The 24,264-nt window shown below is 42.2% G+C and overlaps 1 protein-coding gene across 2 annotated transcripts; it reads right to left on the minus strand.

Annotated features, from left to right (window-relative positions):
* Nucleotides 1–6,753: 6,753 nt before the first annotated feature.
* On the minus strand, nt 6,754–23,259 carry klc2 (kinesin light chain 2; the record flags this gene model as incomplete). Of its 2 annotated transcripts, none has more annotated exons than XM_080742182.1 (13): nt 6,754–6,837; nt 7,361–7,418; nt 8,786–8,922; nt 10,428–10,580; nt 11,234–11,342; nt 13,429–13,502; nt 13,798–13,847; nt 15,397–15,496; nt 16,295–16,468; nt 16,898–17,087; nt 17,507–17,723; nt 20,317–20,653; nt 23,032–23,259. In XM_080742182.1, 13 exons carry the CDS (start codon nt 23,257–23,259, stop codon nt 6,754–6,756), a joined length of 1,911 nt encoding a protein of 636 aa, XP_080598308.1. The 2 variants fall into 2 exon arrangements, with proteins under 2 accessions (XP_080598308.1, XP_080598307.1); XM_080742181.1 differs by having other exon boundaries at nt 11,174–11,342.
* Between the last annotated feature and the right edge of the window lie 1,005 nt (nt 23,260–24,264).

The raw sequence follows: 24,264 nt of genomic DNA on the forward strand, positions 1-24,264 counted from the left end.
TTAACACATTGCGTATGGTTTATATATGTTTATGTATACATGGGCACCCACAGACACAGATGATATACAGTACAGTACAGTACAGTACAGTACAGTACAGTACAGTACAGTAGGCCTATATATATGTTTTCCCTCTCAATATGTTTGGAGATCCTTGCTTGCTATGCTGACTGTAAGATTAAAGGAGTACGTTACGCCACTTGAAACACTTTGAGACGGTTCAGCTTGTGTGTGTGTAGCCTACATACTACTGTACAGTACAGGGAAATAAAACAAAGACACTGAAACAAACGGTGTGAACTGAAGTCCCCACCTCCCTCCCCAACACAATTTGAATTAGGACAGCTCACCTTTTGCCGCCATGCAGTCCAAGCGTCTACCCTGCCTCAACGGTTTGTCTTCTTTATACCTCACACACACACTGTATATCAACAGAGAGTTCTCCCTCACTCACCAGTTTTACATGTCTAGTTTGGTGGGTTTGGTTTCTCTTTGTAGAAGAGAAACTGTGTTGATGAGGCGAGCAGGAAGTCATAGAGGGCTGAACGAGCAGCTCGCCCCCCCTGAGCAGATCAATGTAGTTGTGTATGGTTAACACCCATAGGCCTCACTGCGAGAGCGGATACACACACGCACATGGGGACCTTTCGCACACAGGAACACACCAACTATACAATATATTACATGGTGTTGATAACATAGCTAGTAAAAGGAAATATAGGTAACTTTAAGACTATTAAAAAATATATATGTATGTACAGTATATACATTTTTATCAGTCATTTCCCATCATCAGTAACTATATTATTGTGCTGGGGTGTTTCCTTGCAGAAAGACACATCCCCTGGCTGTATTTCTGTTCTGTTCTGTTCCACTCTTCATGTTGACATTAAATGTCAACAGAAATAGTGGAGGGACGTTTTTGTCAGGGGGAGCTCAGCCAGAGCTCTTAATTGCTCCCTTTGAACTTCAAAGGGGCTGTGAACTAAGGTAATTGATTGGGCCATAAAAGTGTCAAGTCCTCGTTAGTGATCTCTCTAATCAATGAAAGCATCAAAGACAACTACCTGTTTGATGCCTGTCATAGAGGGGAGGGGAGAATGTTTTTGTGTACACACAAGCTTGCCTATTTTTCCTTTAACTTAATTTTCTGTGGTATTACTTTTATTTTAGTATTGTTAGTTATGTAGTTTGTATTTCTGTTTATTGTGGAGCAGTACTTGTACATCCTTGTGACAATAAACATCTTGAACCTTGAATCAAACGTCATCTCTGCACAATACAAGTTGGAAAATTCTTACTTTGAGGAACTGTACTAAAACTTCAATAACTCAATTTCTCCCAAATGTTAAGGGCCATTCACACTGAGCACTATAATGATAAATATGAAAATATAGTCAAGCTCACACCAACTATTAAAAAAGAAATACATTGGTGAACGATAGTGAAAGCCAAATGTTTGTCAGTTATCAGTGTTCCCGCCTGCTCCGCTGAGCTTCAGAACCTCATGTACAAATGTATGTGTAGCTGTCTGATTCTGCCAACAGCATCATTTGTATTCTGAATAACCCTTTATTGAGTTCTGTCAGGTTTGTCTCTAAACTGTGGAGCGTGTAAGCCTGTATATGAATTCATGATTCTATGAGGACTATGTCCGCCTTTGTCTTTGTTATTTTTTGTTATGCTACACTATATGGATCATGTGGTTTGATTGATATAGTTATAGTGCCTTACTGGTACAGTATGCTTCAAATTCAAGGAATAATGCTACCATTTCGCTGACAAGAAAGGACAAACACAATGTATACGACACACACGGGGACTGGTTTGAAAAGTGGACTTTTTAATGAACAGATAAAACATACAGGAGGTTGGCCCCTTCAGAATGAAACCCGTGCCATCGTAATCAACCAGGTTGAAATGGACATGACATGGGCGTTGCATGAACCTTCCATCTAGCCCTACAAGCCCCGCACCTGCCTGATTTAGACCTGAACTCTGCGTGCTGGTGTCTCTCACGACCGAAAATACCCGATCTACAAGCTTTTATTTCCGGAGCGAGAGACACAAGGCTCTACCAAGTATAGACCAGGCATCACATGCAGTACTGTACACATCAGTGGTTCTCAAACTTTGAAATGTGATGGTCTCCACCTTAACTTTGACAGCGGGTCCATTTGGTTCCATTTGTACACTGTCAAAATTACAGACTTGTGAGGGTCAACTTAGACCCCCATAAAGGAACCTAGAGCGTCCCTGAAATGCACTTTGAGAACCACTGGTATACATGAATACAGTGTGATCAACCTTGATGACTTGTAGAGCAAGCACATGGGTCTCCATAAACACCAGTAAGAACACGTTTCTGGGTCATCAATCCATCTTTGAACGGTTATTCGTGTGAGATCGAAAGACAATTCTAAATGATGTAGATAACTGCCCCCTTGTACAATCATTACAATTAACAAGACAAAAAAGGCTGTTGCTGTTAAAGTACTTATAAAGCCAGTGCTGTACGAAGCTTTTCCTAGGATGATGAGTAAAGGTAGGATCAGTGTACACACACACCACCATCTGCATCATAATGACCTGGCGTGACTGATTGGAAATCAGCTAAATATAGTTCTACGGTTGTCATGGATTCTTCAGGAAGAGCGCCTAATGTTCTATCAAATGCTGACTGACTGACTGACTGACTGACTGGTAAATAGATTTAACATGGGTGTGTACTGTGTAGTGTGTGCACTTCTGCTTAAGATACGGTACAGAAGGTTTGTTCAGGTGTGGATGAGGAAGCTTCCGGCTTTCTACAACATTCTTTTATATATATATATATTTATTTTATTATTATTAGTGACATTCAAACAAACTACAAATGAGTGTTGTGCAACCTTTGCACACAACTAAAGCAGTAACATTATGATTGTGTATGACGTGAGTGCGAACTTTCACATCATTGTTGTGAACACAGTGTATGACACATAAGCATAATAATATTAGAGGTCATACTTTAACGATACTGTACATTATTTGCGGCAAAACAACATTTTAAAGCACTTTTACCCCCCCCCCATTACATTTCCAGTGCATCTTCTTTCCTTTTTAGCACATTAAAAAACATTTATTCCTCCTTTATTAAATTCGACTTCACATTTCCTTCATGTATCTCATTCCTCCACTACCAAACATTTACTTGTCCAACCCTTACACATCAACATATTAAGCACTTAACAGCACAATCAGAAGCTGTTTATGTATTCATAAGGAATTGGAAAGCAGACTCAGCAGACTCACGTTCATTCACAGTGGATTATTTGTAGGTCATGGCTCTTGATCCAGCAGTATCGACTCGTACCCATAAAATCATTGCGGAAATCCTGTCTGAATGGAGTACCGGATCAAGAGCCACGACCTATATTTGTTTTAATAAAGAAGGGAACATCGATTATCTTGGCGTATCGCGATGGTGTGCATGCACCAACGTTGACCGAAAGCCTGTTTAGATGTTGGTGTTCCCCTCGCTTTAAAAAAAGAAAGAAAAGTCACTTCCATTAATGATTTGTCTAGATCTGACCTTTCTTGATCTCTAGTGGTAAATGTCAATGAACAAGGCCAAGGAACAAGGCGGTATGAAACGAGACAATCGGATTATTGACTTTCTGACATTTACAGTACGGCCTTTCATTCAGAATGTGATCTCGTAGAGTCTGGTTTCAACTCTTTCACATAAAGACGTGTACATTCTGTGGACAACTCTTTACTTTTGGTCTTGTTTTGGACTCCTAACTTATTAAATAAAACAACACAAAAAGAAAGTCAAACCAGCAGACACATGATACCACCATCTCCTCCCAATGTACAGTAAAGATTTCACATTCAAAACAACCAGCCATTCAATAGTCAGCGCCAATTGGACGCAAAAGTCCACATTAGCGCACAAAAGAGAGGACGCTTATGCCAATATTGTTAAGGACGGTCATTGGTCAGATTTGTTAGCAAGCAATTGATTTTAGACCAAGCAAATCCTTTGCGGTAAACAAAAAATGGTGGGACCATTTGATACAAAATGAAGGAAATAAGGAATCATAACAACTTCAGACCTCAATACTGACAATGTATTTACACTCTGTCTGATGCTCTGCACCAGCTTCCAAGCAGGGAATACCACCATTTCAACACAATGGTGATTTTTACAATTGATTTAGGGTCATGTTGTATATTCATAAATATTCCCAGAGCTCTAGCTTTGATGTTTGATTGTACACCTGTGTGATTAGTACGTTGAGCTCAGTATGCTTTTTATTTTCACCCAGCATCATTCAGGCTAGTAGGCAGCAAAGCATAATTAGACCTGGGTTGATATGTATTGACAAATTGAATTATAAACACGTACTTGTTTTACCATACATGGAGTGGCGAATGGGTGGGGCTTCAGAAAAGTAGTAAATCACAGAAGAGTTAAATTGACTTTAAAAGAAACAACAATCGCCTTTAAAAAATGTTCCTGCATTTTCTACACAAGCATTCGTCGCATTGTCCTACGCAGAAACTCCACCCATTTGACGCTCCACAATGATTAAAACGAAGCCGCTATTTGCTAATATATAATTTGACCCAGGTGTGGTAAAATCCTCCGAGTTCATTTGAGTAAAAATGTACCCAAATGAACCTGTACAAAGAAACACGGTGAGGATTTGTTTGGATTCATCGGGGAAACCCTTTGGACCATAGACAGCATAGACATAGACAGCAACCTGGTCACTACCAGTAGTAAATCATCATGCCAGAAAGTGCATCAAAATGGTTTTGGTTGAAACCTATGATGGCCAGACTTTCTCTAAGTGTCTTGTCTTGTAACTAGCGGTAACTGATTCAGCAGGTCCTCTGACCGAGGTACACAGTTTATCCCATCTTTTTCCTTCTGGGATGAGCCATACACATTTAGGCCTGTCACGATTATTATATAATCGTCTAATCGCAATTATTTGACAAAATCACAGTTATTTTGTCATAATAGCATAATAATAATAGTGTTGAAAAATGTTTACATTTTCAAAAATAGTGGAAATACAAATTTTAAAGCCATACTATGTAATTTTTCCAATAAAACTAATCTTAAAATTGTCCTAACTTTTAAATCGCTAAAGTTTTAGAACCCCAACTCCGTTAATTTCAGCCCCTAAAGCCGGCAAAATTACCTCATCTGCATCATCCATATACGTTGTATATACGTTGGCCAATCACAGCGCCGATCATACACTACCGGCCAATCACAGCGCGTCTTGCCGTCTCTTCAGGAAGTAGCTTCCGTCAGCAACAGTGTTTACACAGGTGAAGGAATCTCCCCCAATCCTGGTCTAAAAATGCTCGACGGATTCGTATCGGCGAGGCGGAGGCGGTCGCGGTGGTCGCGCGGCCCCGTTCTGGTGGTCCGCGGCGACTCTGGGCAAAAAACGGCCGAAAAAAGCAATGCCGCTACTGACCAGTAGTTGAGCAACTTCCATAGTATAGCTTTAAGTATTAAGTTGTCAAATATGTCAGTTATTTCTTTGTATGTTTAGGTCATGTGTCATATCTGCCATATGCAACTTCAAAGCCAACAAGCCAAACAGAAATGTAATTGTCGATGACAAAAACACAATTAAATCGTTAATAGCAGTTATTTGAGTGACAATTAATCGTCATGTAAAATGTCATAATCGTGACAGCCCTATATACAGTACGTATATGGCGGAATCCACTTCCTTCAAGGATACATTTGTCTCCTTCATTCCTTCCCTTCGTTTCCCTTCTCTCCCTGGAAAAACACAAGTGCCTGCATCGAGTTCCCCCCTTCATATTTAATTCCTTTCTTCTGTTTGTCTTTCCTTCATTCCTTCCTTTTTACTTCCTTCCCTAACACCCTCTCACATTTTTCCTTTTCACATAAGTTTTCCAGTCAGTTCCAAAATGAGGTCATCTTAAAGTCAATGCAGTGTAAACCAAAAACAAAAAGACAAATGAATGTGCACTATATACAAAAACAAAGAAAAAATAAATTTCATATAATTTAAACCTGTATGTACATTTAAAAAAAGGCAGAAAGTGAGGTTGAACTGTAATAAAGACTATTATTTTTCCTTTTGTTTCCCAATAACTGTCTCTCACTCGTGTTTAAAATCAAGGTGAGTCATACAGCTTTAGCGTTTGTGATAACCATTCCGTTGGGTGGTTTGCATTAGCAAGTGTAACTCATGCTACTAGTGGGATACAAGGTGTGCGATGCTTTTCTTTCAAAAAACCAAAAGACTGGATTACATTTAGCCTACCTAACGTTGAGTGTCTGCACAAGAAGAGCGGGTAGATAATTTAATCGCACAACCACATATAACTCCACACAGTGAACAACACCATATGCTAGCTTGCTTGTCACGTTGCTACGCCTCAAGGGGCGGAGGGGTCAAGTGCAGACATTCCACTTTCTAGTAAGCAGCATGCCGATAATGCGTACCTAAATATTTTCGCTTCTGTAACAAGTTTTGATCGATGCCAGCAAAATTGTACAGCAATGCAGACACAGCAGTTTCTACGGTATGTCTTTAAAAGCCATGGCATGTAATGTAATTTTTTTTCTGTATTTTTTTCCTCTTTCTTCCATTGTTCTTTAAAAAATATTTTGTGTTTGACCTTCGTTGTGTCGTCATGTGGTCAGACCCAGCCGCCCGCATCCATAGCCTCTCCTCATTGGGCCGTGCATTTCTCTCTAGTCCCTCTCTAACCAATCAGGGAGCTGCGTCTTGTCAGGTCCACGTTACTGGCACTCAGTCCCCTGCAATCTGATAGGCCGTTGTTGGCATCCTAAAAACAGACGAATAACGGAAAGAAGAATAAGCTTTAAGAATTAAGAACTGTTTGCACAATACAACTGAAGCTGATATCAGTGACATTGTTGCCCTGTCCGCTTATTATAAGCGACTTTGGGCTACTTTATTCTGTGAAGTTGCTTGTAAATATTGGTAGCTGCGGGTTGTGTTTTTTTGGACTTGTTTCTATTTGGGCTTGCTGTGAAATGTTGTTCAAAAAGGTGGTTCTCAAAAAAAGAATTCATGTCAAGGGCCCCCAAATTATTATGAATTTGTCTGTAGTCTCCCATCTGAAAATGTTTTATGCCAAACACGATTTGAGTTGTTAAAATGTTAAAAAAAAGAAAAAAAAGAAATCAAGATTCTTTTGAAAATAACCGATCTACAAGCTCACAACACACGATTTTAGCATGTAGATGGGCTATTTTCAAATTGCCTATGTATAAGTTTAGAAGTGCTCACGTAGCCTAGTCACTTTCTTTCTTTTGGGCCCCACTTTCACAAACACTAAAACGTACCTGTGTGGTTTCCTCTGTGCTCTTGTTGAGGAAGTTGAGGGAGCTGGCTCTCTTCATTCTGAGAGAGGAGCAGAACACAACACAACACAACACAAGCCCTACATGAGTCAGGGAAAAAAACAGTAGCACCACCGCTCACTGACGGAACACAAGCGTCACATGGTCTCTGCCTCCGCTCTCTCTCACACGTGGTTCCAAATTGCACCGCAATATGATTCTATTCTATTTCTATTTCTAGTTCTCCATAAGCCTATCTTATTCTTTTTAAACTCAACAATAGCAGAAAGATGAGGCAACTTAGCACGTTAATTCATTAGAAAGATGAGGCATTTTATATATACAGTATAGCCTACTCCATACTACATTATATTATTAAGTTATAGGATTGTTATCCTACAATTTAGCGAGACTAACTAAAATCTAAACAAAAATCAGAAAGGGGGAAATAATAACTGTTAAAGGCAGCACTGTGCTGCTCAGCAAACAGAAGGATGTTTTAAAAGGCTAAAAGAACTAAGTATAAGAACTGAATTATAAATAATTGCGTTGCATTTCCAGACAAATGACAGATAAGAAAAAAAGGTCCTCATAAGTATAGTAACACACACAGGCCATGAATGCCGTTTTTGCTATGGTGAAAGAAATGCAAACGCCTCCTTTCCATGCCATACCTGAAGGCATCATTCAAGAGAATTGCCTTGTCCAAACTCTCCTGAACTTGAATACAGCATCTTATGTTGAAATAATTGCCCTCTCTGTGTAGAAATCCACTGCTGTAAGCCACATCTCCAGTATTCACTTGATTATGCTTAGCACAGTGTGGTATTAACACATCTACTGCCTTTTAATCTGAAGGGATGCTTGGTGCCGCGGTGCCGCGCCGCTTTCTCCGTAGGCCGCCGCTATTATTTTGAAGGGCCGGAAGTTTGTTTTTTTGGATTATCACTTGACGGCAACGATTAGGTCATCTAGTCACATGACAGTGTGGGGCCAGAAGAGAAACATGGCTGCGCCCAGCCGAGTGAATTTTGTACAGTAATCAGCCCACCCTTTGGCTCAAAATGTCTCTTTTTGATTAAATGAAGTCTCTTTATGGGCCTCTCAATGGATTTACTATGGCGGAGCTTCACTTTGCGTGCACGCCCAATGTGCGTTTTAAACAAATATTACCAATGCGGGCGGGACCGGAGCGACGTACTGTAAGTAATTATACTTTTACAGTAAATACAGTAAGATTGACAGTCCTCACCGTCAACGGCGCCATGATTTTAACCCTTTCAATGACGGTGAGGATTGTCAACGGCAGCAGAACTGTTAAGCACCGAAAATAGACGACCTCCAAGCTCACAACGCGTCTTGGAGGTCTGCTATTTTCGATATTGTCCTCTTTAGCATTCTCTGCACGTCCCTACACACAGGTCTCACCCAGCAGCGTTGTTGTTGTTCCGGGGCTCTTGCGGTCCGCTGCCCTGCAGCTTCTTGACCAGCATCTCACTGCTCCTCCTCAGGGCGTCACGGATCTTACCGAACGAGCCGCTGCGACGTAGAGACCCGTTGCCGTCCTGTGGAGGGAAGAGGGGTGTCGGGGGGACGGGAAGACATGAAGATGAGTTCCCCCCAGAATAGGGATGCTGAACGGGTACACTATATTGTCTATTGAAAAATAGCAGATATACAAGCTCACAGCGCGGCACCGAGTGCCGCGCTGCGAGCTTGTAGATCTGCTATTTTTGAAAAATCGTGAAAATTAGAATTTTGACCCATTTCTATAAGTGTCTTTTGAATCCTTCTAAGATTTTTTGAAAAACCCATGTTTCTATGTCAGCAATCTGGCCAGCCATCGTCAAAGAAAAGGTCCTTTTCACTTAACTGGAGCTCAGTTAGTCTGTTCTTGAGAGACTACTATGTCAGTGGTTCTCAAACCTTTTCATGTGAAGGACCCCCAAAATGATATTTATTTGGCCACGGACCCCCATCTCAAAATATTGTATCAGGGACCCCCCCTGAAGCAAAATTTTAGTTACAAACGTTCGCTTTGAAAATACATTATCATAATAGTGACTTTTTCAAAAATAGCAGATCTACAAGCTCGCAGCGCGGCACTCGGTGCCGCGCTGTGAGCTTGTATATCTGCTATTTTTCACTGGTTAAAGCATTCAATAATTCTAGGCCTAAATGGATGGCTAAACGCCAGGTATATAAGTTGTTTTCAATTTGTCCTATATGGAAACATTATTCTCTTAACTCATTGACTGCCCTATCCCGAGTTCCCCGAGTCATTCCCGTTGTTAGAGGCTGTCACAGCCCGAGTTACCCGAGTTGGGGCCGAAATTGCATTAAAAAAAAGCATGTTTGACCCCCAGACCAACCCCATCTTTCAAACATGGCAGCCATGTTTGTTTACATTTGAAGAAAACATGATGGCTGCTATCTCCTGAATGCCTGAACGGATTTCCAAGCAGATTTTCTTTTTTAAATCTGTGAACGGCGTGCACATACGTGGTGCATGATCTGTGCATGGCAGTGCATGATCCGTGCACTATCGTGCATGTTAAAAACAATCGTGGCAGTTCAACCATTCAGTTACATTTTTTAAGGGAAGCAAATGAGTTACATGTTCCTCGTGACTGTCTGCATCTTATGGGGAAAGATTTAGATATTTGACATTAAGTAACAATGTAATTCAGGGGTGCTGTGGATGAAAAGATTATTTATAGGGGTGTCCCGAGCCAAAAATGTTTGAGAACCACTGACATACAGAATGACCTACTTAAACCTATGTATTGTCCCTTATTCTTTACAGCTTTTGTAAATTAATTGAGAGAATTACTAGTTAGAATTACAATTCTGTCTGGAGGATACTGACCTACTACAGTGAGTTATCCCACAGCACTATAACAATATACTGTATTATCCATTGACCTTTATTATTATTATTTTAACTAGTTATAATACTACCGACAATGAAGTTAACAAAAGGCCTTCAACAACAGCTAAGTTATTAGACATTCACGTATTAATTTGTTTTGTCATTCATCGTTAGCAGTCATTTAACAATGGTGCTGACCCCGTTCCATTCAACAGAGTCGTCGCCCTCGCAGTCCCCCCTCTGGCCCCCCGGCCCGTTGACGCCGTCCCTGCTCTGCCGTCTGTCGCCCCCTCCGACCCCCCCATCCTTCAGCAGCTCCACCACCTTGCTCTGGTTGATGGCGTCAATACCCTAGGAGAGAGGGAGAGAGGGAGGGAGGGAGGGATGGACACACACACACACACACACACACACACACACACACACACACACACACACACACACACACACACACACACACACACACACACACACACACACACACACACACACACACACACACACACACACACACACACACACACACAGAGGAAGAGACACAGACATACACATGCACAGAGACAGAGACACAGAGAGAGAGAGAGAGAGAGATGTAAGGTTAAAGAAAACCCAGAACAAATGCAGTATGCAGATCTGTAGTGTATGGGGAAATTATTATATGGAACACGTTACCAACCAACTATGATCACTGAAGCACCCAATAAGGCTAGTTTTAAGAGACTCCTTAAAATACATTTGACCAATTACCCTCATTTTAGTTTAAATTAACTGACTGTAATGCAATAAAGCATTGTTAATGCTTAGTTGTTTATTGGACTTTTATTGTCTTGAATTATTTTTTTAAGACTGTACATGTTTTTTTTGTGTTGTGTTATGTATTGTGTATTGTATTATCATTATGTATTGTTGTATTTTTTGTGGACCCCAGGAAGAGTAGCTGCTACTTTGGTGGCAGCTAATGTGGATCCGTATGAATAAAGAAAGAAAGAGTATCTGTGTGGTACCTGTTTACGTGTCTTGGACGCACATTCCTCCAGCGTCTCGGCGGCCTCCAGTTTGCCCTGGCGGCGGTACAGCGCCCCCAGGCTCTTCAGGGTGGTATTGACCGTGGGGCTGTATGCAAAACGCAGGCAATATATTTGACACCTTAATAATCACTAATTGCATGTAACTAAATGCCCTGGGTTATCTGTGACAGATCACCTTCCCACGCCATGCTGCTTAACCTCTTTGAGGGTCAGTGTCTGCACCTTGCATTATTCATCTGACCACATGAACCCTAGCGTCCCAACCCTAGCCAAATGGACCCTTATAGGTCTGTAACTCTTGTGAGTGTAAAATAAAACGTCCATTTGGTTTCATTTTACGCTCTCAAGAGTTAAATTATTGTTAAACATTTGCGTTACTTAATTTACAACAAGTCTACACAATAGAGGGTATGCACGTGACATCATCATCATACCCGGAAGTTTTGCGGGAACGCCTACTGAGAGACAAAAAACTACTTTCTGGCCTTGACAGCCCATACATCCAAACCAAAAAGTCCTATCTGATTGCATTAAATGACGTTAAAGGACGTTAAATCACTTTGCCATTCACTTTATGCATGCACATACTGTCTATTAGAGAATGTAGAAGAATTGTTATTTTGAATCAATCAATTTGCCTGTTCTCTTATGGTACCACATCAATAAAGAATGGAATTGTGGACAAAATCTCGTCCCAATGACAACTTGGGTCTTGAGAGGCTAAATCTCATCGAATGGAGGTCCGTGGCTCAAAAGCTGATGGACCTTGATGTGAAGAAGGTTGAATACCCCTGCTTTAAAAAGGTCCAGACATTCAAAGGACTTGGTATTCTGGTACGTCTCTTTCATTTGTATGATTTGCATGACGGTGTCGCTTGCCAGAAGCACCTGAGCTGACAGCACAATGCGTTGTGTTATTAGCTTGTCTTTAGGGATGGACATAGTGCTTATTACTGCAATGTAAGGATATATTCCATAATCCTGTGTCAATGTCGTCTCCAAAAAGAAGGAGAAAAAAAAACAGACGGTCATATTAGACTGGATATTGTCTGTGTTTTTGGATATTGTACTATTGTGATTGATTTGGCATTAGTGTTCTTCTAGCTTATTGGTACTCAAATTGAAGTATGTCTTGTAGGCCTACTATTTGAGCAACCCTATTTTCTAGTTCTTAGCTAAAGAAATCGGTATCGGAAAAATCGGTTTTGGCAGGTCAGACCTTCATAAAACCGGAGGATTGGTATCGGCCAAGAATTTTGCAATCGGTCCACCTCTACTTGTCTTGTTTTGTTTTTTGTTTTATGTTCTGAGAACCACGGATGGAAATTAGCATTAGCTAACTCCGGCTGGTTTACACTGAGATATTGTGTATATTGTCACTCACTATCGGGCAGAAACCTTGTATATCCAAGTTTCAAATGTGTACGATTTTCGCAAAGTAAAGCCCTGCTTCATCATACAAGGCCGTCGCACAAAAGTAGTGAAAACAGCAGATCTACAAGCACACAACGCCTCGCGGCGCGAGGCGTTGTGTGGCGTTGTGTGGCGTTCACTAGTTCAAATCCTTTTTAAAATGATAAATACAAAAGAACAGTTTTGGAGATACAGGGTTTCCACCCGACAACGACCAATCTTGTGCCAATCTTGTGTCAATTTCTCTGTGTTCATGAACTGGCACTGTCCTGTCTAAATAAAATGATAAAGTAAAGTAAAGCTTGCCCTTGCACTGAGCTTCATGCTCTGCTGCAGACCAAATTGAAATGTAAATAAAGCTACGGCATCTGAAATGGTCTTTCACTTACGCAGCATGCACTCAGAACAGGCAGACAAACTCTCCAATATTAGTTGCACGCGGAGGAGACGCGCTGTGACCCGAATCTAATTTTCTGCGCTTTCAAAAATTCAAATTAAGGAGAGTGATGCCGCGTCAGCTCCCCGCAGAAACCAGACTTGCTGACTATTTGACTATGCATGAAGTCCCGCGAAGGCAGGTGAGACTGAGATTACAAATGTTCTGAACCCAGAGACCGCGGCGGCGAGAAAGCACGACACATTAATCTATTATGTAACCGATATAAATGACCCTGACGCAGTACTTCCAGCCTTCAGCACTTAATGAACGGCGCCGTCAAGCATTAGCCCTATAATGGATGTACAGTGCCAAAACTCACCTGTCTACCTTGCAGGCCTTGTACCAACTCCCATATTCTACGTACGGAGTCGGACCAGAGTCCTTACGTTTACCCTGAGAGAGAGACAGACATAGATAGAGAGAGAGAGAGAGTCAGAAGGAACATAAGACAGAGAGACAGACAGATAGTGTTAGTGAGAGTGAGAGTGTTAGACACAGGCAGTGTCTTATGAAGTCAAGTATAACCCATTACTCTGTTATTCAGCCCATTAGAATGTTGACATTTTCAGTCTACTGTTTCAGGCATCATCTGTCTTAGTTAGTTATCTCATCCATCTCCTTAATAAGTTATCTGGGTGACTTCAGTGGGCACAGATGCCAGTGGGCACAGACGGTCTAATTTACCAACCTTGCTCTCCTCCCTCTCCTCTGCATGCATCCAGATGGGCTTGTTGTCATCTGAAACGGGAAAAACAGATGGAGCATTAGTGTGCGATATAGGATACTATGCAGAACGGAAGCGTCTGGAGTAGCAACAGCATCGATGAGTACTCATTTCTGATGAAGATCTTGTGATCGAAATCTTGAAAAAAAAAAAAAAAAAAAAAAAAACAGCAATTAAAAAGTGGATTCGCGAACCAGAGTGCAGACTTTATTTGTCTTAAATTTGAATGCGCAATGGAACACATAATGGGGGGAATCAGTCACACATAAGCTTTGTGATTTGACAAAAATGGAGGCTAATGTCTATAGCATAATGTGTGTGCATCTGTCTATTTAACCACATGAACCTTAGCATCCCTATTCTGTTAATAATAGGCGACATTCAGCAAAAAAAAGGTGGACATTCTGTGAAAATAGTCAATCTACAAGCTCACAAGGCAATGCAACAAGCTTGTAGATTGGCATTTCTTTTTATTTGATATACCAGAAAGTATATAGGGTATGCTATGACAATCTTGTGCAAAGTCACTCATGTATCGAGCGTGTAAGTTGGTAAAGGGTTGATGGGCTTAGAGCCATTTAAGCCGCTTCTGCTTCGTTACTTACACAGCAAGACATAATCCTTTCCCCAGCAAAGGTACTGTAACTAACCATGACAAGGCGAAATCACAGGACAAGGAATACAGGCCATCTGAATGCCAATACAGAAAATATTTCTTCAATTTGTCCCTGATTCTGTGCTTTTACTTTCACACAGATTTGACTAAACTTCAACTTTATTTTTGTAGCCCTAAATCACCGTTACAGTTTCAAAGGGATCTCCCCTTTGACGGGAATATCATAACAACAAAAGATGGAACCCACTTCCAGGCCAGACGGGTCTTTTATCACCATGAGTGCATCTCCTACTGATTCATGTCTCAGTTTTGTAGAGCAGTGGTTCTCAACCTTTTCAGGCCGTGACCCCCAAAATAATCATATTTTAACTGGGGACCCCCCACCCTGACTAGTTGAGGCATTACATTTTGTATAAAACGGTTCTATTGTGAAAATAGCCGATCTACATACTCACAACGCCTCGTTGCGAGGCGTTGTGAGCATGTAGATCAGCTATTTTCACAATTTCTGCCTCTAATATTTGACAATTTGGACAATGTTTAATTTGTCATTTTAGAGTTATTAAAAAGTTCTTAAACTGTCACTTTAGAAATGTGCAGATACCCTCTATACACTTATACTTTATGCTGGTTTGTTTACTGTTGAGTGAGAAAACAGTGTTGCACATTAAGTTAATCATCTCTGGGGACCTCCCAAAATAATTTGTGGACCCCCCCTGACCCACAGGTTGAGAACCACTGTTGTAGAGAGAAGTTCTAATGTTCCTGTGCCATTGTAGGCACCATTACAGCACTTTAGGTGAGCACTCTGGTAATAGGCATAAGTAAGTAAGGTGAGCAGCACTCTGTGGTCAAGCTCACAAAGACAACTCAGCTACTGTCAGTTCATCTGCGTTTAATTGGCTCAGCAGCATGCAGGGTGGGTGACTGTTCTGTTGGCTACTTACTGTTGACAGAGCCAAACTCCTTCTCGTGCGCTCTGGTCAGAATCTCTTTGTACAGAGACTCTGCTTCCTTGAACTTCCCCTGCTTGAGGTAACATGTGGCCTGAAATGGGACAAATGGAAAATACATTTTCAAGGGTCCTGGTTACGGTTAAACATAGTATAAATGTTTTTTTTTTTCTTTTCGTTTTTTTTGGCAAATATTATATAGATCTTTTTGACATTTTTACTAAAATCTTTGCTTCTGGGGGTCCCTGGAACAACATGTTTTGAGATGGGGGTCACAGCTAAATACATTTTTGGGGATCTTCGTCCAAAATTATATGTTTGAGAACCACTGATATACTGTACAGTAGCAACAGAGGTTTTCCACAAAACTGTTAGGATTTAGAAGACATTTGTAGAATGAACTCAGGTCTTAACTCATATGCTGCCATTTAACAATACCTTCGTACTCTTTAACTGCCATTCGTCTCCATAGACTTCCATGTAATTCATAGTGCACGGATCATGCACACCCATGCCTAGATAATGCACCACGTGTGTCCACATTGCTCACAGCTTTCAAACAAAAAAATCCGAATGGAAATCCGTTCAGGCATTCATGAGATAGCAGCCATTATGTTTTACACTGTTGTGAGCTTGGAGGTCTGCTACCTGAGTTGTATGGGGGTTGTATGGGGGTTAAACAAGCAATTTCGCGATCGCTATCATGCCTACTAACGTTTTTGGGGTCCCAAAACATTTTTTGAAAAAAAAAATTTTTGATTTTTTTTTTTTTCAAAATGGCGGAAATTCTCGGGTTCCTCGGGCGTGGCAGGGAGGGACATCGCGAAATTCTCGGGTTCCTCGGGTTTGGCAGGGTATGAGTTAATAATGGGTTCTTGGCTCTCCTCCTCACCAGGTTGTTCTTGGTCTTGGCCACGTTGGGGTCGTCTGCCCCCAGCTTGGACTCGTAGATCTCCAGGGCCCGCCTGTAGTAGTACTCCACCTCGTCGTACTTGCCCTGGTTCTGACACAGCAGAGCCAGGTTGTTGAGCTGCTTGGCCACGTCCGGGTGGTACTTCCCCAGAACCTGATGATGTTCAGGGAGAGAGAGAATGGACCGAGTCATGTCATACCGTACATGCATGTACTGAATCATACAGCTGTGTTGCGAGCTCATATCAGTGGTCAGAAACCTTTTTGAAAGTGCCAATGCCATGTTTTTATTTTCTACATAGTCAGTGTGCTGTGTCAACATGAAGTTGAATTATGACACCACATCAAAATAAAATATTTATTTTATTTTAAACCAAAAATCCCCTCTCTCACTAATGCCAGTGTGCCAGTGATTGCCCTCCACTGTGCCAATGTTGGCACCCATGCCCTCGCCTAAGTTGATCCCACTATTTTGCCAAATGTTCATCCCAGTAGAGGGATCCAAGGGTTCATGTATAGATACATGATATACACGGTACTGTATAGAGTACATTTTGTGTAGGGCCGGTGTGTTCTTCCTCACCTTCTCCCTGATCTCCAGAGCTCTCTTACAGAGAGGCTCAGCCTCCTTGTATTTGCCTCTCTTGCCGTAGAGCACGGCCAGGTTGTTGAGGGTGGCGGCCACGGCGGGGTGGTCCTTCCCCAGGGTCTTCTCTCTGATGGCCAGGGCGTCGTTCAGGAGGTGGGCCGCCTCCTTGTACTTGTTCTGGTCTCTGACGGACCAAGAGCAACAACGTTAAGTTCTGTCACTTTATGGACATTTGGTAAATGCACAGGAGTTATATGAACATGAATGGTATTAAACACAGAAGCATCTCATACAGTACAGAGCATTTGAGATAAAAAAAATATATATCTCCGTTCACTCCATCAGGTGAATTATCTTACAGCAATGGCGGATCAGGTAAATGAAGAATATTCATATAATATTTGATATTCAACCATGCATTTCCAAAAACAACTTACTGTACAGCTGATTTGGAATTCATTAAGGTGTGCTCACAGATAACAACGAAAGCGAAAGAACTCCGTTTCCCAAGATGCCTCGCGAAATACAACATCTGGTGAAACCGGAGAAACACTGGTGTGTGTTGAGGACAAGCAGCCTCTTCCTTGTCCCTTTGTTCCTCACCTGTAGACCAGGGCCAGGATGTTGAGCATGGTGGCCACGTCAGGGTGGTCGTGTCCAGAGGTCTTCTCCAGGTCCTCCAGGGCCTGCTTGCAGAGCGGCACGGCCACCTCGTAGCGGCCCTGCGACGCGTACTGGATCACCAGGTTGTGCAGGGTCCTCAGGCGGGCTGGGATCTCGTAGCCCCCCTGCTGGGCCGCCACCTCTCCGCTGGGCTGGGCTGTGATGGTGATGGGGAGACCCATGAGAATGGATATATAACATAAACAAAGGTAAAGGTCTGTACACTGGATCATGCTCCGAAAGGTTTACACGTACTCGTACATTTTTTGTTCCTTTACATACTGTATAACAGATATACAAGCTCATAGCACGTCACTACGTGCCATGCTATGAGCTTGTAGCTCTGCAATTTGTTTTTGTTGCAAATCTTTGAATATATTTTTTTGAAAGCGAACATTTTTAACTCAAATCTTTCATTCTGGAGGTCCCTGGAACAAAGTATTTTGTGATGGGGTTGACCAGCCAAACACATATAATTTTGAGTGGTCCTTGAAATGAAAAGGTTTGAGCACCACTCATACGCTTTCCACAAAACTGTTAGGATTCAAGGCATTTGTAGACTCAGCCCCAGGTCTTAATGGGTTCAATGGGAGCATAAAGATACACATAATTATTTGGGTCTAAATATGAAGAATATTGGTTAAAAGTAAAGGTTAACCAAAAATACATTAACAATACTAACAATTACTTGTTTATTGGCAAGACATGGTGAGGCACTAAAATAAAATTGAACAACAGATATACTCAACCATTAATTATGAGACTGCAAATGTCAGGCTGTAAAATGGTGGTACTCATTTAACTCACTTACTGCCAATTAAAAATGCCCTCGAGTGGCATTAGTGCCAGCCCTCTCCATAGACTTCCATGTAATTTGTAGTGCACAGATCATGCACACCCATGCACAGATCATGCACAGTTTGTGCAGGCTGTTCACAGCTTTCAAACAAAAAAAAAAGATTGGAAATCCGTTCAGGCATTCTTGAGATAATAGCCATTATGTTTTCCTAAAATGTAAACAAAGATGGCTGCCATGTTTGATAGATGGGGTTGCTATGGGGGTTAAACATGCAATTTCGCGATTTCTATCATGCCTACTACATTTTTTGGGGTCCAAAAAAATTTTTTTTTGTTTTTTTTCTAAGTAAAAGTCGCCCAAAGTCGCTTGGCAGGGAAGCCCATAGTGAGAAAGTTGCTCTAAAAGTCGCCTGGCACTGTATGAGTTAAGATAAGCCTGTTTAAAAGGTAAGATGCAGTAGCGCATTATATAATAACCCCTCTAGGGGCTAAGCATAACATGCAAGCAAACAGCAACATAGTGAAGAGAGATTACTGGTGGTCCTGAACGCTTAACTTGAATCTAATGAGGAAATGATCAGAGGGGAGTTAGACCTTGATCCTGGTCATCCATCATCCAAGCTCTCCTGAGAAGTCTCATTCATCTCCACTATGATCATTCCAAACAAATACCGCCTCCTGAATCTAATCATTAATCACCACTATATCTGGGCCTAGGTGGTATAAGATGCTTGTAAACACATAGGTTGCATGTCATTTATATTATTTATGTACATAGAGAATTGCTCCATATGGATTTTAATATATTATGCTTTTAAATACCGGTACTGTAGTTTTACGATGTATTTTTTGTTTTTATAGTGACTTGGCTATCTACAGAATGTACAGTATTGTGTCTGTATGTTCTCTTTTAAGTTCTGAAAGGAATATAAAGTAATTTGAAGTTGAAGATACATGGATTGAAGCAAAAATGTTGGGCCAAGTCCTGGTATGCGATCTATGAAAGTGTGAAAGTACTAGTCTAGCGCTGTGTTTCATAACAATTAGCATAATATGAAGAATTACAATGTTTTAGTAGCCTTAACAGCCAACCAGTTGAAGAAATTGCAGATTGATGCTAAAGTCAGCCATACGAGATGTCACTCTGGGAAAGGTGGCAAAGGTTACTTACATTTTTGAGAAGCCCTATATCTGTAGATTATATTTTGGTATAATAACGCTTCCTGAGTCACAGCTAAATTGGTGCTAATTTGCAGCTAAAGTTCATATCCCATTAACTTGAATATACAGGTGGGAAAAATGCAAAAAAAGTAATCTGCTTTAAGTAGCATATGAGGCGACAAACTAGGGGTTTTTCATGATTCAGAATCCATTGCATCCAAACATTCCTTGGGCTAAAAATGGCCCCCACAAAACTGTGAAAAGTGATGACTCATCACTTTTCATCACTAAACCATTTAGTTCAGAGTCATGAGAAACCCCTAGTTTATATAATCTACAGATATAGAGCTTCTCAAAAATGCTATGTAACCTTTGCCACCTTTCCGAGAGCGACATCTGGTATGGCCCATGGACTATGAGAGGTCTATGGATCACTAGCCTCGGAAACCCAGGCTTATTGGCGATTGGAAGAAAAATAAGCCTGGGCAAGCCCCCCTATAACTGTGTAGGCTCATGACATTTTAATTGTATAACATAAATTTAGCCGTTCAGATATCTTATTTTACATCAGTATTGTTCATGTGAACTGTTTTGTTTAGGCTTATCCATTAAAATGATAAAATAGCTGATTCATCACTCGTTTTCCACCGCGGATCACTTCCTCATTTACTCAAAGCGGACAGCAGCAGGAGTCATGTCCCTCCGCGTCATTTCGAGACGTCGGAGGACCCGGAGAGATCCACCGGCATACAAATAATGTCCGCGTTAGCTCAGAGTGATGGATCACCTACCCGGCCCCTGGTCATCATCGTTGGGGAACAGGTCGTCCAGGCTGTCCTTGGAGTTGTCCCCTCCTCCGCTCCCTCCTCCCCCGCCGCCGCTCTGGTTCTTCTCGTCCGAGGGCGAGACGTCGTCGTCGAACTTCTTGATCTGGTTCATGAACTCCAGGTGCTTCTTCTCCTCCTCCAGCTGGGCCACGCTCTGCTCGCTGCGCTGCAGCTTGTGCTGCGTGCCCGCCAGCTCGTCCCGCAGCCACTGGTTCTCCTGGCACAGCCGCCGCACCTGGGCACGCAGCTTCTGCTTCTCAGACTCCACGGCGCTCAGGTGGCTGGACAGGGCGATGATCACCTGCATGGGCCAGATGGAGAGATAGTTAGATATCTTTATTTATTATCCCACGGGGGAAATTCAGTCGCCCAGAGGCAGCACAGCAGTTAAGGTTACAGAGTTACAGGTAAAGTAAAAGTACTGTTGTGTACAACAGTATTTCTCAAACTTTCAAATCTCTCTGAAAAAATTGCCCCGGTTGTTAAAAAGTTGGTTTCCAAAACACTACGGTTTACTGTTTTCATCTTAGAATTCTACTGCACAGCAATATAGTAAAATGATTTACCAGTAGAATTGATTTGATCAGATGGAGACATAATATCATTTTCTCACTACAGCAGGGGTTCCGAAACTTTTTTGTCTCAGGGCACCCCATAATTTTTTTTAAAATCCGAGGCACCCCTACATTATAATTTTCACTCCCAGCACCTTATATTTATAGCATATTGTCGTTGTCGGTGTCCAAAACCATTCGTTTTGTATTTACAGTATCATCTATAAAATGTACTAAACTAGTGAAAACAGCAGATCTACAAGTATTGCGAGGCGTTGTGTGCTTGTAGATCGGCTATTTTCACTAGTTTTGTGCGACAGTCTTGTACACATACACAGTACACATCTGAAAACTTGGAGACACAAGGTTTCTGCCTGACAGTGACGATATTTTAGTGATTATGTTCAAGTTATCAAAGCCTCCCCTTATTATTACTTCAAGTTTAAAATGATACTAAATATTTTTTCAAGTGTCCAAATAAATTCCACATTTTATCAAATGATCTCGCGGCACCCCTGGACTGCCGTCACGGAAAAACCCCTGCCCTACAGTATGTGGCTGTGGCCACAGCCATCGCTGCATGGAAACGGCAGCAGTTGAAGTGAATGTCTTTTGCTGAGCTACAGCCCTGGACTGACCATCTGCAGAGCACCCTCTTTGCACCCTATAACCTTTTCTACAAATAACCCATAGTTGGAATTCCCCTTTTAATTCTGCCAAACATCCTATGAATGTGTCCACGCAGTGAAATGTTATAGCGTTAATCTCGCCATATAATCACATTGTGGAAACATGGGATACAATCTTTGAAACTCGATTAAACCAGTTCACACAATGCCTTTTGTATGGGTGTTGATGGCCCTGGTCCTAGTCTCTCCCCTTCTCTCTCTTTCCAGTACCTACACCTCCTACACCCTTCCATCTCTTACCCCACACCTGTGCCTCTCTCTCGGGCTCAGCTCTATGGGAGTCAAGACACTCCACCATTTACATCCATCTCTGCTAGTACCTGACGGGTCACAACAATGCATCTGATTTCGGGGTCAGGCCATTTTCACATACAGTACACTGGCAGCAAGTGCTTGTGAAGAAAAGAGAGCGATCAAGGGAGGCTGGCAGGTCAAGAATCTGGGGATGATATGCAAAGTATAAAAAACATCTCAGGTTTCAAATTCCCCTATCAGGGTCGGAACTGAAAGTCACAGTTACAGGCCGGGCATCAGTTTCATGTCCATTACAACAAACCTCTAAAACTTTGCACCCTGTCTCTCTCTGTCCATTTTCTACCGCCAGCACATCATCTGTCTCATCTCCTCTCTCCTCCCCGAGGCCCAGCTCGATGGCCTCCGGGCCCTTGCGGAGCATCCCAGACTTCTCCTTTAACTATCAAAAAATGGCAAATATACAAGCTTGCAGCGTGCAACTGAGCTCATGCTTCCTTCAGTGCATGAGGAGTGAGCAAGCCACTTCTTATCACCTGACAGCGGGGACCTTCCCCGGTTGGACTTACGCGTGGAAGGAACACGTTATTCCAACCAGTTCCTTTCCTTTCCATCAGGCGCCCCTGGCTGGCCAGGGGGAGGCATTATAGAGACCAGGATTACTGCATGTTTTTGTGAGGGTATCTACCATAGGAGATATGGGGAGAACATGCAAACTCCACTGAGAAAGGTCCTTTCGCCAACTCCACCTAGGCTGTGGGAGCTGATGACACGGAGGAGAGAACGCGGCGGGAATCGAACCCAGGACCTTCTAGCTGTGAGACGACAGCGCTACTGACTGCACCACACTTGGAAAGGTGTCAGCTTAGGTGGTTTGGGCAATCTAGTACGGATGCCTCCGGAGCACCTTCCTAGGAAGGTCCCTGATGCACGTCCCACTGGGAGCCCCGTGGCAGACCAAAGACCAGATGGAAGGATTATATCTCCACCCTGGCCTGGGAACACCTCGGCCTACTCCTGGAGAGAGTGGAGGTAGTTGCTCAGGATAGGGAACTCTAGAAATCTCAGTGTGACCCGATTCCGGATAAGCGGTTGAAGATGGATGCAGAGTGGGTGAATGGATGAATGGAATCCCCATCTCAAAATACCACATAATCTGTCAATTCTCTCCTCTCCTCTCGTACCTGTGCCTCCCCGAGGCCCAGCTCGATGGCCTCCAGGCTCTTCCTCAGCACCCCAGACTTCTCCATGGCGGCGGGCGGCTGGGCCACGTCCAGCAGGGAGGAGAGCAGCTGGGCGTGCTCCCCACGCAGCGTCTCCAGGCCCTGCATCACCGCCTTGGTGTTCAGCACGATCTCATCCTGGGTCAGACGCTCCAGGGCCTCTTCGCGTGGATACACCATCGTGGACATATCCTGGGTTTCTCACACTCACACACACACTGGAGGAGAGAGAGGGCAGACATTAGGGAGGGGACGATTATGACTGATTATGACATTTCACATGACGATTAATAATTCCGATTAACAATTTAATTGTGTTTCTTTCTGTTGTTGACAATTACTTTTCTGTTTGGCTTGTAAGCTTTTAAGTTGCACATGGCAGAGATGAGTCATCATGACACATAACCCCTAACCTGAATATACAAAGAAATTACTGACATATTTGACAAGTAACTTAACACTTAAAAAAGAACATTGATAGTGGAATTAGACAATCTAGAAGGTCACATGTGACACGTTGTGAGCTTGTATATCTGTTGTTTCCACAATTTTTTAAATGTTTGAAAATTTGTGAACATTTTTCAACATGGAAACGATCATGACGACTTTGACAAAATAACTGCGATATGTAATAATTGTGACAGGCCTAGGCAGACATACAGATAGATACAGACAAATGAGGGTGGATGGGAGAAAGGGTGGGAGAGTGGGTGGGAGAGACAGAGACAGAGAGAGGATCATTTTCCACATTTTGACCATGAGTAAGCATAAATATAAAAGCTTCAATGTGGTTCTGCCAAAACAGCTATTTTTTTCCCCAAGCTTGTGTATTGCAATATGAGGTTCATCGAAAATGACAAACCATATGGTTAGGTATATAGCATATTATGTCGTCTGTCCAAGGCTGTTACTATTCAGGATTAAAATGTAAAAGTAGCAGATCTACATGTACAAGCTTGTTGCAGATCTGCTACTTTTGATGCTTTAGTGCATACATGGGCAACTGGCGGCCCAGGGGCCACATGCGGCCCCCACCTTTGCTTAATGCGGCTCGCAGGTTGATACCGGAATACTGACATATTATTGATTTCAGCTGTGTCAATTCCAAACATGACCTGCTTTAATTCCGTCAGTCTATATTAGTAGCTTAATGACTAGTATAGTGTCTAGTATCCAATGTATTTGTATTTAAGT

The sequence above is a fragment of the Nannobrachium achirus genome (genome assembly GCF_963921795.1).
Source record: "Nannobrachium achirus genome assembly, chromosome: 14".
In the NCBI taxonomy this organism is placed as follows: domain Eukaryota; kingdom Metazoa; phylum Chordata; class Actinopteri; order Myctophiformes; family Myctophidae; genus Nannobrachium; species Nannobrachium achirus.